We start from the raw sequence: 11,686 nt of genomic DNA on the forward strand, positions 1-11,686 counted from the left end.
TAATATGAATTTTGCTTCAGGAGATGGCTGCTTTCAGCAATTGCAACATACAGAATTTTAGAGCAAAGTTGAATGTGTGTGGTTATGATACTTATCTGTTGTGGCCCAGCAGGAGCTGTTGGAGCAGTGGGGAGGAGACAAGGGTGTGTGATCCTGATGTCATGCATTGGAGCAGTGGGGAGGAGACAAGGGAGGTGATCCTGGATGCCCGGCAACGGCGGGCAGATCGACGTAGAGAGCAGCTACGCAGTTACAAAAGATAATTGGATCCAGGTGATTATAATTAGGCTCCTCTCAAGATTGTATTTAAAGAGAGACTGGGAGGAGCCTGATTTTGCAGGATTCAATGTCATTCCTAACGCTGGAGAAGCTGTTATCTGTTGAAGTCTGAGTTGCTGCCAAGGTTCTTATCTGTTTGTTATGCTTGGCTTTCAGCCACCGAGGTTTTGGTTTCTTGCTAATAAAGTACTGAGAAATTCCAGTTAAGCTTGTCTCGGCATTTGTTACTGGATGGAGGAGGGGTTCAGAACACTTATCATTGCTGCTTTGTTTTCAATTCATATATTTTAAGATCTGGGTTTTCTATTGACAGATGTGGAGGACAACATATGGAAGAATGGTTAACCTGGGGAAAAATCAACATTTTGTATCTTTAAATTCAAACAGCTTAGCTAGAGCAAAAGACCTGAACTAGGTGGATGAGAGACAGAGAGGCAGATTAATAGACAATTCACTCACTCCTTCCTTCTTTCTTTTAGATTTCCTATGGTTCATTTCAATTGACAGTGGCTGATGAATCACGTTTCCCCCCTTTTTATCGCATGGCCCCCGATGAAGCTCTCCAGTACGAGGGTTTAATCCAGCTCCTCCTGCACTTTGGATGGAGATGGGTAGGACTTGTCATTGTAGATGACAAACATGGGGAACATTTCATACAAACTCTGGAACCCATGTTCTCTCAAAATGAAATCTGCTCCGAATTCACCGAAAGGGTTGAGAGAAATTTCCATTTTTATGAATTATCTGGGATAATTGAACAAGCTGCGCAGCATATTACCATTTTCAAAGAGAAAGTGGCCAATGCAGTTGTCATATACGGAGAAAATATAGTCTTTATGTGGCTCGCCTCTACTATAGTGCTGACCAAATTTATTCTCCCAACAACTTCTGATTTTTTAGAGGACTTTTGTACGAGAAAAGTGTGGATCACGATGGCCCAAAATGACTTTACATTACATTCCTTACAAAGGGTTCTTGATATGCAAATGTTCCATGGGGCCATTTCATTCTCAATTAGCAAAAAAGAACTTCCAGGTTTCCGACAATTTGTACAGGCTGTCACCCCATCTGGGGCAAATGAAGATGGCTTTATGAGAGATTTCTGGCACCAAGCTTTTGACTGCATACCACGCAATCATGGTGCTTCTCAAGGTGAGGAATGTACTGGAGAGGAAAGGTTGGAGGACCTTCCCGCACCCTTCTTTGAAACTAGCATACTTGGTCATAGTTATAGTATCTACAATGCCGTCTATGCTTTGGCTCAAGCCTTACATGCTGCTCACACAATTAGGACACATCAGAAGAGACAAAAGGATGGGGATCAAATGCGGTCAAAGATTGTAGAACCTTGGCAGGTAAGATTTCCCCTCTCTCAATGCTCTTTTAAAAGATTCTTCATGGTTAAAACTGAGTGGCAGGACTTAATTCACCAATAGATCATTCTAGGCCAGCTATCCGAACATCACTGATGTTCACCTTTCTTCAACATTCATACATTAGAAACATTGTCCCAGTGGTGAAATTCAATTTTTTTTTACTACTGGTTCTGTGGGTGTGGCTTGGTAGGTGTGGCAGGAGAAGGATACAGCAAAACCCCCATTCCCTCCCCACTCCTGGGGGAAGGATATTGCAAAATCTCCATTCCCACCCCACTCCAGGGGGATACTCAAAATCTTCATTTCCACCCCACTCCTTGGGGAAGGACACTGCAAAATCCCCATTCCCTCCCCATTCCTGGGACAAGGATATTGCAAAATCTCCATTCCCTCCCCACTCCAGGGGAAGGATGCTGCAAAATCTCCATTCCCACCCCACTTCAGGGGAAGGATATTGCAAAATCTCCATTCCCAGCCTACTCCAGGGGAAAGATACTCAAAATCTTCATTCCTTCCTCACTCCTGGGGGAAGGATATTGCAAAATCTCTATTCCCACCCACTCCAGGGGAAGGATACTCAAAATCTTCATTTCCACCCCACTCCTTGGGGAAGGACACTGCAAAATCCCCATTCCCTCCCCACTCCTGGGGGAAGGATATTGCAAAATCTCCATTCCCACCCCACTCCAGGGGGATACTCAAAATCTTCATTTCCACCCCACTCCTTGGGGAAGGACACTGCAAAATCCCCATTCCCTCCCCATTCCTGGGACAAGGATATTGCAAAATCTCCATTCCCTCCCCACTCCAGGGAAGGATGCTGCAAAATCTCCATTCCCACCCCACTTCAGGGGAAGGATATTGCAAAATCTCCATTCCCAGCCTACTCCAGGGGAAAGATACTCAAAATCTTCATTCCTTCCTCACTCCTGGGGGAAGGATATTGCAAAATCTCTATTCCCACCCACTCCAGGGGAAGGATACTCAAAATCTTCATTTCCACCCCACTCCTTGGGGAAGGACACTGCAAAATCCCCATTCCTTCCCCATTCCTGGGAGAAGGATATTGCAAAATCTCCATTCCCTCCCCACTCCAGGGGAAGGATACTGCAAAATCTCCATTCCCACCCCACTCCAGGGGAAGGATACTGCAAAATCCCCATTCCCTCCCCACTCCTGGGAGAAGGATACTGCAAAATTTCCATTCCCACCCCACTTCAGGGGAAAGATGCTCAAAATCTTCATTCCTTCCTCACTTCTTGGGGAAGGACACTGCAAAATCCCCATTCCCTCCCCACTCCTAGGAGAAGGATATTGCAAAATCTACATTCCCAGCCCACTCCAGGGGAAGGATACTGCAAAATCTACATTCCCACCCCACTTCAGGGGAAAGATACTCAAAATCTTCATTCCCTCCTCACTCCTTGGGGAAGGACACTGCAAAATCTCTCTTTCCACACCAAACAATGGATCTTCAACTTTCTTCTGCCTTTCTAGTTCTCTGCCCTAGATTTTCTTCCCATTGCTGCTTCTTATTCTTTCCAACTACCTTTCTGAGTTATCAGCGAACAATATCATTTAGTACAATTTTTAAAAAAAAATCTAACATGGAATATGGTCGCTATCGTGCACGCTTATGTGCTCACCCCCATAATTTAATCCCCTCCTGCACCATGCCCCCTGCGCCTGTGTTCATGCCCCCCCCTCTGCCCTGTACATGCGGGCATGGGTTTCTTGGAATCTAGGGAAGGTGAAAATAGCCTCTCCTAACACCCAACCTGGGAGCCCTCCAGAAATAGTAATGGCCTGGTCGGTTGGTTTTTCACCCTCCCCAGGCTTTCTCAAACTTCCGGTTACACCTTGGGCAGTTTTTCACTCTCTGGAAGTTTCAGGAGGTTTCTCTAAAACCTCTGGAGGCTGAAAAACAGCCCAACACGGAAAACGGAAGTCCATTCCCAAACTTCCGGTTTGCACATGGGCTGTTTTTCGCCCTCTGGGGGCTTCAGGGAAGCCTCCTGAACATTCCAGAGGATGTAAAATGGCCAAAAATCAGCTGGAGCTGACAAGGCAACACCTCGCATGCTTTCAAAAATGTGCCATAGGTTTGCCACCATGGCACTGAAACATATAAAGAATGGTTGCAGGAATTGGGGATAACTAGTCTAGTGAAAAGAAGGACTAAGGACGTATGATAGAAGTGTTCCAACATATGAGGGGCTGCCACAAAGATGAGTTTCCTAGTTTCCAAAGCACCAGAAGGCCGTGACCTGACAAATGCACGCAGGACAATAGCGTGCCGACGAAACCAAGGCAAGAGAACCGCGATGTCATAAACGCGCCCACAACAATGCGCCGACAAAACCGCACCCACAAAACGTGATTTAAGTTAAGGTAAGGTTTAGGGTTAGGGTTATTAGGTTGTTATTAGTTGTTTGTTGAAGGCGCGCTTTTGTCAGCGCGCTGTTGTCGGCACGCTTCTGTGCGCATTTGTCGGCGTGATTTTGACTTTGCGGTTTTCTCGCCGCGGTTTCATCCGCGCGCTTTTGTCGAGCGTGTATTTGTCAGTGAACCCCAGAAGGCAAGAGAAGAACCAATGGATGGAAAGTATTTAAAGAGAGAAGCAACTTAAGAATAAGCAGAAAAATTCTAACAGTGAGAAAAATCAACTACTGGAATGGCTTGTCTTCGGAAGTTGTGGGTGCCCCATCACTGGAGGCTTTCAAAAAAAAAACTGGACATTGGTCTGAAATAGTATAGAGCCATGATGGCAAACCTCGGGCATGCGTGCCAGAGGTGTTACACATAGCAATCTCGCTACCGTTTGAGACACGTTACCAAAAAGGTTAACCATCACTGGTATAGAGTCTTCTGCTTGAGCAGACTGGATGACCTCCAAGGACCCTACCAATTTGGTTATTCTATATTCGATGTGCTCGTTAACCTTTATGCTTTTTCTCCTGCAAGCTCCACCCGTTCCTGCAGAGGATCTCCTTCAACAACAATGCTAGAGATGAAATTAAATTTAATGAAGATGGAACATTACAAGCCGGATTTGACATTGTGAACCTGATTACTTTCCCAAACAACTCTTACATCAACATCCCAGTTGGAGAAATGAACCCCCAAGCTCCTCCAGGAAAAACCTTCCACATACATTCAGACAAAATCCAGTGGCATCATGAATTCACTCAGGTACCATCAGGTGGCTCAGTATCCAAGCCACTGAGAGGTTGTTGATCAGAAAGGTCGGCAGTTCGGCATTTTGAATCCCTAGCGCTGCATAATGGAGTGAGCTCCCATTACTTCCTTCTCCCAACCTAGCCATTTGAAAGCGTGTAAAAATGAAAGTAGTAAAATAGGGACCACCTTTGGTGGGAACTTAACAGTGTTCTGTGTGCCTTCGGTGTTTAGTCATGCCGGCCACATGACCACGGAGTCATCTTCAGACAGCGCTGGCTCTTCAGCTTAGAAACCGAGATGAGCACCACCCCGTAGAGGTGGCAACAACTAGCACATATGTGCAAGGGGAACCCTTACCTTTGCCTTTTACCATTACAATGAAATGGACTAAAAGAATTAATTTCATATACACTGCTTTTTGTCCTTCCAGTCTTTTCTTTAGTCCATAGAGGACAACTAGCCCCTAGGCCCCAATTAAATTTCAGTGCATCTCTATCAAAGGTGTGCAAAACAGATGTACTACATTACTGGACTGCTTATTGATGGATACTCTCATTCTTTAAAGTGTTTAACCTTTAGAGTTTCTAACCTATAGGAATAAGGTGATAGGAATTTGAATATTGGTTGATTGGTTGATTGTTTAATTTATTTCCTGCTCATCTCATGGGTCAAGGTGACTGTGAGAAACATACCGGTGACAATTTTACTTGTGTGTCAAGTAACCACTCCATACGGTATATGAAAATGTGAATGTCAAGCTCAGAAAATCAGGAGTCCAAGGAGTTCAAATAAATATAAAGGTTTATTGCCTGCTGAAGGTCTCTGCAAGAATCTGAACTACTAACAGTCAAACTAAAATGGGTGGTAAATAAGCATCAACATAAACAAGGAGGGCTGAACTTACATCTCTTAGATCTCCAAACTGATGATGTCCTTGATCCCTCCCTCAGTCTCAGTCTGGCCATCTTCTACAGTAGGCTGTGTTTCATTAATTAGACATCAGCTAAACTTCAGTTTATTGCCTGATAAAGATCTCTACAAAAATCTGAACTACTAACAGTTAAACCAAGTTGGCGGTAAATAAGAATCAACGAAATCAAAGGAGGGCTGGATTTATATCTCTTGTGGGTGCAAAGAGATTCCAAACTGATGATCTGCTTCACCCTTCCCTCAGTCTCAGCCTGGTCACCCACCCACACAGGGGTGGGTTTCAACTGGTCCGCGGCAGTCTGCGCGGACCAGTTGGTCGGTAAACCTGGAAGTAAGTAACTTCCGGGAATGCCGAAGGGCCCACCCACCCGCCCGCGCTCCTTACCGATCTTTGGAGACTTCTGCGCTTCCATGCAGGCGCATGGCACATACAGCACCTGTGCAATTCTCTGTGAGCAGCTGGAGCATCGCGCAGGTGCTAAGACGCATGCGTGAACTGCACGCATGCACGAGGATGCCGCCGGCCCCATTCCAACCGTACCGGTTGGAACGGGATGAGCAATCCACCACTGCACTCACACTAGGCTGTCTTTCATTGATTAAACTTCATCTAAACTAGAAACAAATCAGTTAAGTTCCTGGTTTCGGCAATCATTTCCCAGTCAGATTGTCTTTTTTATGTAAGGACTATCAACAGTCTGATTCTTATTCATTGTCTGTGGAAGGGAGAAAAGGTTAATGCTCACCTTTTTGTTCTGTTCGGGAAACCATTTTCATGATTAAACCGTCTGAGTCTGCTTCATGGCAGGGCTGACTCTCTACTATCTCATTCAATTCAATTCAATTCAATTTATTAGATTTATAGGCTGCCCAATCCCAGGGGACTCCGGGCAGCTATTCATATTCATTGGCTGTAAGCAAAAACAAAAGACTAATACTGACCTCTTTGTTTCTTTGGGGATAGCTGCCTCCTTCCTCATTATGTAATGACCCTTGTCCTCTGGGGAAAATAAAGAACAAGATTGAAGGCCGGAAATTTTGCTGCTATGCTTGTGTTCGGTGTCCAGAAAAGATGATATCCAGACAAATGGGTAAGATTCGTGGCATACCAATTGACCCATGCTTAAAAGTTCATTTCTTCTACTTAACAAGAATTTCTTCAATTGTATTGCTTGGTGCATTGGTTCATCTTAAATTGAGAAAAGCAAGAGCTATCCTGTAGCCCACCTCTCTATCCTTGAGGTGAAGTTTAATCCAAGTGATGGGGAACCTTATGTAAAGCAAGCAGTCAATCAGAAGGACACTTCCTATTCTACTATCCTCTAGTGCAGTGATGGATAACCTGTTTGTCGCCGAGTGCCAAAGGCAATGTGTGCTCCCAGGTGTCCTCCACCCCTGCAATTGCACGTGGCCCCCATATGCACCCTGCCCCCATGCATGCACACACACCCATGGGTGCCCAACTCTTCGCGCATGCAAGTATGACCCTTCCACACATGCACATGAACCTCTTGCATGCTCCGCCCCCTTCACATGCACACACATCTTCCGCATGCACCCCACCCTCCTTGCATGCAAGGCAGAGACCCAAAAGCCAGCTCGCCGGCAGGAGGCACACACATGCATGGTGGAGCTGAGCTGAGATGATGACTCATGCGCCCGCAGATAGGGCTCTGTGTGCCATCACAGCTCTAATGCTACTGCCTGTCTTCCAGGATCTAAAATTTCTTTTTTCTCTTTTCCACTAGATAACAGACATTTAGAAATTTTTACATGCTATTGTCTTCCTCAGAAATGCTGTTAAAGCTAGTGCACTCCTATAGGCCAAGAGGATTCTAATGTAGGGAAATCTATATAATTTTTTCCCCTCAATGCTCATTTTATATATAGATAGACTAGAGAGTTACAAAAGACTTTACATCTTTTGTGTAAATGTTCTTTGCCAGAAACTCCAGAAAAGCAATTCTGGAACTTTCATTCTGTTCAGAAACTCTTTTCCTCTTTTTCAGACATGGAGAACTGTGCACGTTGTCCAGAGAATCAATTTCCAAATGAAGCTCATGATGAATGCATTCCAAAATCAATGAATTTCCTCTCCTTTGAAGAACCACTAGGCATTACTCTGGTTTCTCTGGCTCTTCTTTTTTCCCTGCTTACAGCTTTGGTGTTTACAATCTTCATTAAGCGACAGGACACTCCTATTGTCAAAGCCAACAATCGCAACATAACCTACCTTCTACTTACCTCCCTCTTTCTCTGTTTCCTCTGCTCACTTCTGTTCATTGGACAGCCCAATAAGGCCACCTGTCTACTCCGACAAACAACATTTGGCACCATCTTCTCTATTGCAATCTCTTCTATATTGGCCAAAACCATCACAGTTGTTGTAGCATTCCTAGCATCAAAGCCAGGAAGCCTATTCCACAAATGGGTGGGGCAAAAGTTGGCCTATTCTATTATTTGGTTCTGCTCCTTCATTCAACTAGGTATTTGTATTGTTTGGCTGAGTACTTCTCCTCCATTTCCAGATTTGGACATGGTGACACTCCATGGAGAAATCATAGTTGAATGTCATGAAGGCTCCATCGCCATGTTTTACTGTGTCTTAATCTATATGGGCTTCTTGGCTCTTCTCAGTTTCATTGTGGCCTTCCTAGCCAGGAAGTTGCCAGACAGTTTCAATGAAGCCAAGTTCATTACTTTCAGCATGTTGGTGTTCTGCAGTGTTTGGCTGACCTTTGTCCCCACCTACCTGAGCACCAAGGGGAAATACATGGTGGCTGTGGAGATCTTCTCTATCTTGTCTTCCAGTGCTGGTTTACTGGGATGCATTTTCATCCCTAAATTCTATATAATTATATTTAGGCCTGAGCTCAACACTAGAGAGCATTTAGTACATAAGAAATAGAAAAAGAACCAATTTTGAACAAGCAAATTGTTATGAGATCTTATTATCTATCTAATAGTTAACTGGATCTATACATACGGCCATCTTCATAAACATGAATAAAAAAAAGTAATCTGATGTGCAAACATTTCAAACACTTATGAGGTACATTTATTTCCAAATCCGTTAGTACATATAAAACTAATCTATTAGGAAATAAATTATGTAAACAGATAATAAAGTTAAAAGAGACATTGCTGCATTTGTCCTTTACATTAGAATTTCTCAGAGCCTGCTGTGTCTTTTCTGGAAGGGGATATTTATTTTGCTGGAAGATATTTCCCTTATGATTTAATTAATTTGTTCCATGTTAGTTTTCAATGTTTTATAAACCAATTTATTGTGGGAGGGAAAGAACTATGTCTATATCAAGATGAGCATTAGTTGTATTGACTCAATGGCAGTGGAGATGGTTTCTACACCAGCAGTTCACATCTTAGCATTGCTTGTCAGGGTACACTTCAGGACTTCTCCACCTAAGAGTTCAAAGCATGTTCTATACAAGTAGATAAAATAGGCACCACTTCAATGGGGAGACAAGGTGGTCTTCTGTGCAGACAGTCAGATTCCTGCCCTTTGAACCTTCCCAATTGGAGCACCCTTTTGCGAAGTGGATCCAGGGAGGGATCAATCTCAAGATTCACTGAACATTTGTTTCATGATTTTATTAACTTGTCAATATATAAAATACAAGTGGAAATGAAAATAATTGGAAAAGGGGGGAAGGAAAGGAGGAGAAAGAAAGAAATTCTGACTCTTTTTAGTGCAGTAGAATGAAATTTTACAGCATCAACATTTCAATTTTACATACTTAATATCAACTAGTCATTTCTATAACAACAATTTTATCTACTTAGCCAAAGTGAACAGTTCATTTTTTTCCATCTCAGGCACAAAAATCCAGAAACTAGCCATCTCTGCCAGTTCCATCAATTTTTCCATCTATCCATCTATTGTGGGAATTCCATTTTTGTGCATAAAGCATTCTTCAGCATTTCTTTTTTTTTCAACTTCTTTGCCCTTTAAGCCTAAAAGAAAAGCCTCTGGTTTAGTTTTTACATTCTTTTTGCAAATATTCTGTATTAAAATATGACTCTTCCCCAATATTTCTTTGCTGTCATGGTTTTAATTAAATCATGAGCCTCAAGCCAAGCTTCAAAAGAAAGCTAGTTATTTATTAGGAGCAATATGTCAACACATAGCAAGTGAAGCCAGCTCTGACCCTACATAATTTACGGCCCAAGTATGACCCTGTTTCCCCCTTCCCCCAAGGAGTGTCATAAATCACATACTTCAATAGAGCACTTTTGTGGGCTGTAGAGATCACGACCCTCTGCCTATTGCAGGTAACCTGGGAGACAGCCTTAAGAAAAATATATGTGGAATGTGCTTCTGGTTGTGGCTGCTGTGCTGCTCCATCAGTTCCCCCCACCTTTCTTGCTTATGGCAACTCGAGAGCAGGCCAGGGATGCTTTGAGAGTTGACATTTGCTTTATTACAAGTCCAGCAAAGATGACTAAAAGTTCTTTCCTCGCATTTACATTTCCAACACACTCTACATTTGAAATAGTTTTGCACATCTTTGACAGTTTATTGGGTGTTAAATACAACAATCCATTATTTTATTTAAAAAAATTCTTGTGTTAAAATTCACTGTAAGTTTTAAAACTTCTGTCCACAGATTTTCCTATTGTTCAAGCATTGTATTATACCCAGAATTCTTTGTCCCTTGAATCATGCAATGCTCCACACATTCATTCTCCAAAATCAATTTCACTTACAACTTATAAACTTTGGCTATAACATGTTCATCAATATTACAGAATACTATTCAAATATATTATTTTACAAATACAAACCCATAATTTTTTTAAAAATCTAGGTTAAACCTTTTTTCTCAAAAAAAAAGTCTTCCTGCAGTGACACCCAAAGAGGTAGCTTCAAAAGAAGCTGACTAGCCCGACTAGGTGGCTCAATGGCTAAGACACTGAGCTTTTCGATCAGAAAGGTCGGCAGTTCGGCAGTTCGAATCCCTAGTACAGGTCTCCTGCATGAGCTGGGGATTGGACTAGATGACTTCCAATTTCCCTTCCAACTCTGTTACTGTTACTGAGCCTTGTTCCAAACCCTTTGGATGGCATGCTTTCAGGGGTGGGTTCATGACAGTTCTAATCTCTTCTATAGAAAAGGTTCCACAAATCTACAGTGCTGTTTAAAACCGATTCCAGCTCCCTCCCCCGCCCGTCCGCACATCATCAAGATGAAGAGCGAGAGGAGGAATTCTGGGAGTTGAAGTCCACAAGTCTTAAAGCTGTCAAGTTTGAACACCCTTGGGTTTTTTCTTTTCTAAAGGGTTAGGGGTACAAGGGTCTTGTAACTTGACAGCTTTAAGACTTGTGTGCTTCAAATGGCAATTTCTGAGCAAACATTTTGGTTGCTAAGCAAGAGCATTGTTAAGTGAGTTTCACCACATTTTACAAGTTGGCCACGCCCACCCATTCACATGTCTGGCAAGCCACTCCAACCCGGTCATATGGCCACACCTACAGAAGAGGTTCTAAAAAATGTTGAAACCCACCACTGCACGCTTTACACAGTGGTTCTTCAAAATCAGCATTTATTTTAACCTTATTATACCGTAAGTGGATGGACCATCCAAATCCTAGTTCATGGTCTTCTAATTCTAGTAATCGTTTGTTTTGGAGAGTCACCTTCATCAACTTGATTTCATGCCACATCAGGGTTGTGTTTAACCTTGGGGGGAGGCGTGTGTGACCAGCTTGACATCACTTGTCAAGGGCACCTGTTGTGGCCAAGTGCTAAGGCATACTTCCCTCACACCCTCCTTCCCTCTCCTTATAATCTCCTTCCTTCCTTTTCTTCTTTTTCCTTCCCTCTTCATTCTTCTTTCTTCCTCTATTTTTTTTCTTTTTCCTTCCTTACTCTCTTCCCATCTGTCAGACTCTGTTTTGCT

General features: G+C 43.1%; 1 protein-coding gene across 1 annotated transcript; it reads left to right on the top strand.

The window, feature by feature from the left end:
• The first annotated feature begins 821 nt into the window (after positions 1-821).
• LOC106555591 (vomeronasal type-2 receptor 26-like) lies at positions 822-8,673 on the top strand. The gene is made up of 4 exons (XM_087712066.1): positions 822-1,634; positions 4,620-4,847; positions 6,730-6,856; positions 7,775-8,673. Exons 1-4 carry the CDS (start codon positions 822-824, stop codon positions 8,671-8,673), a joined length of 2,067 nt encoding a protein of 688 aa, XP_087568192.1.
• Positions 8,674-11,686: the final 3,013 nt, after the last annotated feature.

The sequence above is a fragment of the Thamnophis sirtalis genome, unplaced genomic scaffold (genome assembly GCF_051295495.1).
Source record: "Thamnophis sirtalis isolate CommonGarterSnake01/CBP01778 unplaced genomic scaffold, rThaSir2_p1.2 scaffold_4, whole genome shotgun sequence".
NCBI classification, from domain to species: Eukaryota; Metazoa; Chordata; class Lepidosauria; order Squamata; family Natricidae; genus Thamnophis; species Thamnophis sirtalis.

What these genes read in the sequence shown, in the direction of transcription:
- LOC106555591 (XM_087712066.1), top strand. Translation starts at nt 822, where the DNA reads ATGGCCCCCGATGAAGCTCTCCAGTACGAGGGTTTAATCCAGCTCCTC. An exon ending in AGATTGTAGAACCTTGGCAG is followed by an intron (nt 1,635 to 4,619) that starts GTAAGATTTCCC and finishes TTCTCCTGCAAG; the next exon opens with CTCCACCCGTTCCTGCAGAG. An exon ending in GATGATATCCAGACAAATGG is followed by an intron (nt 6,857 to 7,774) that starts GTAAGATTCGTG and finishes CCTCTTTTTCAG; the next exon opens with ACATGGAGAACTGTGCACGT.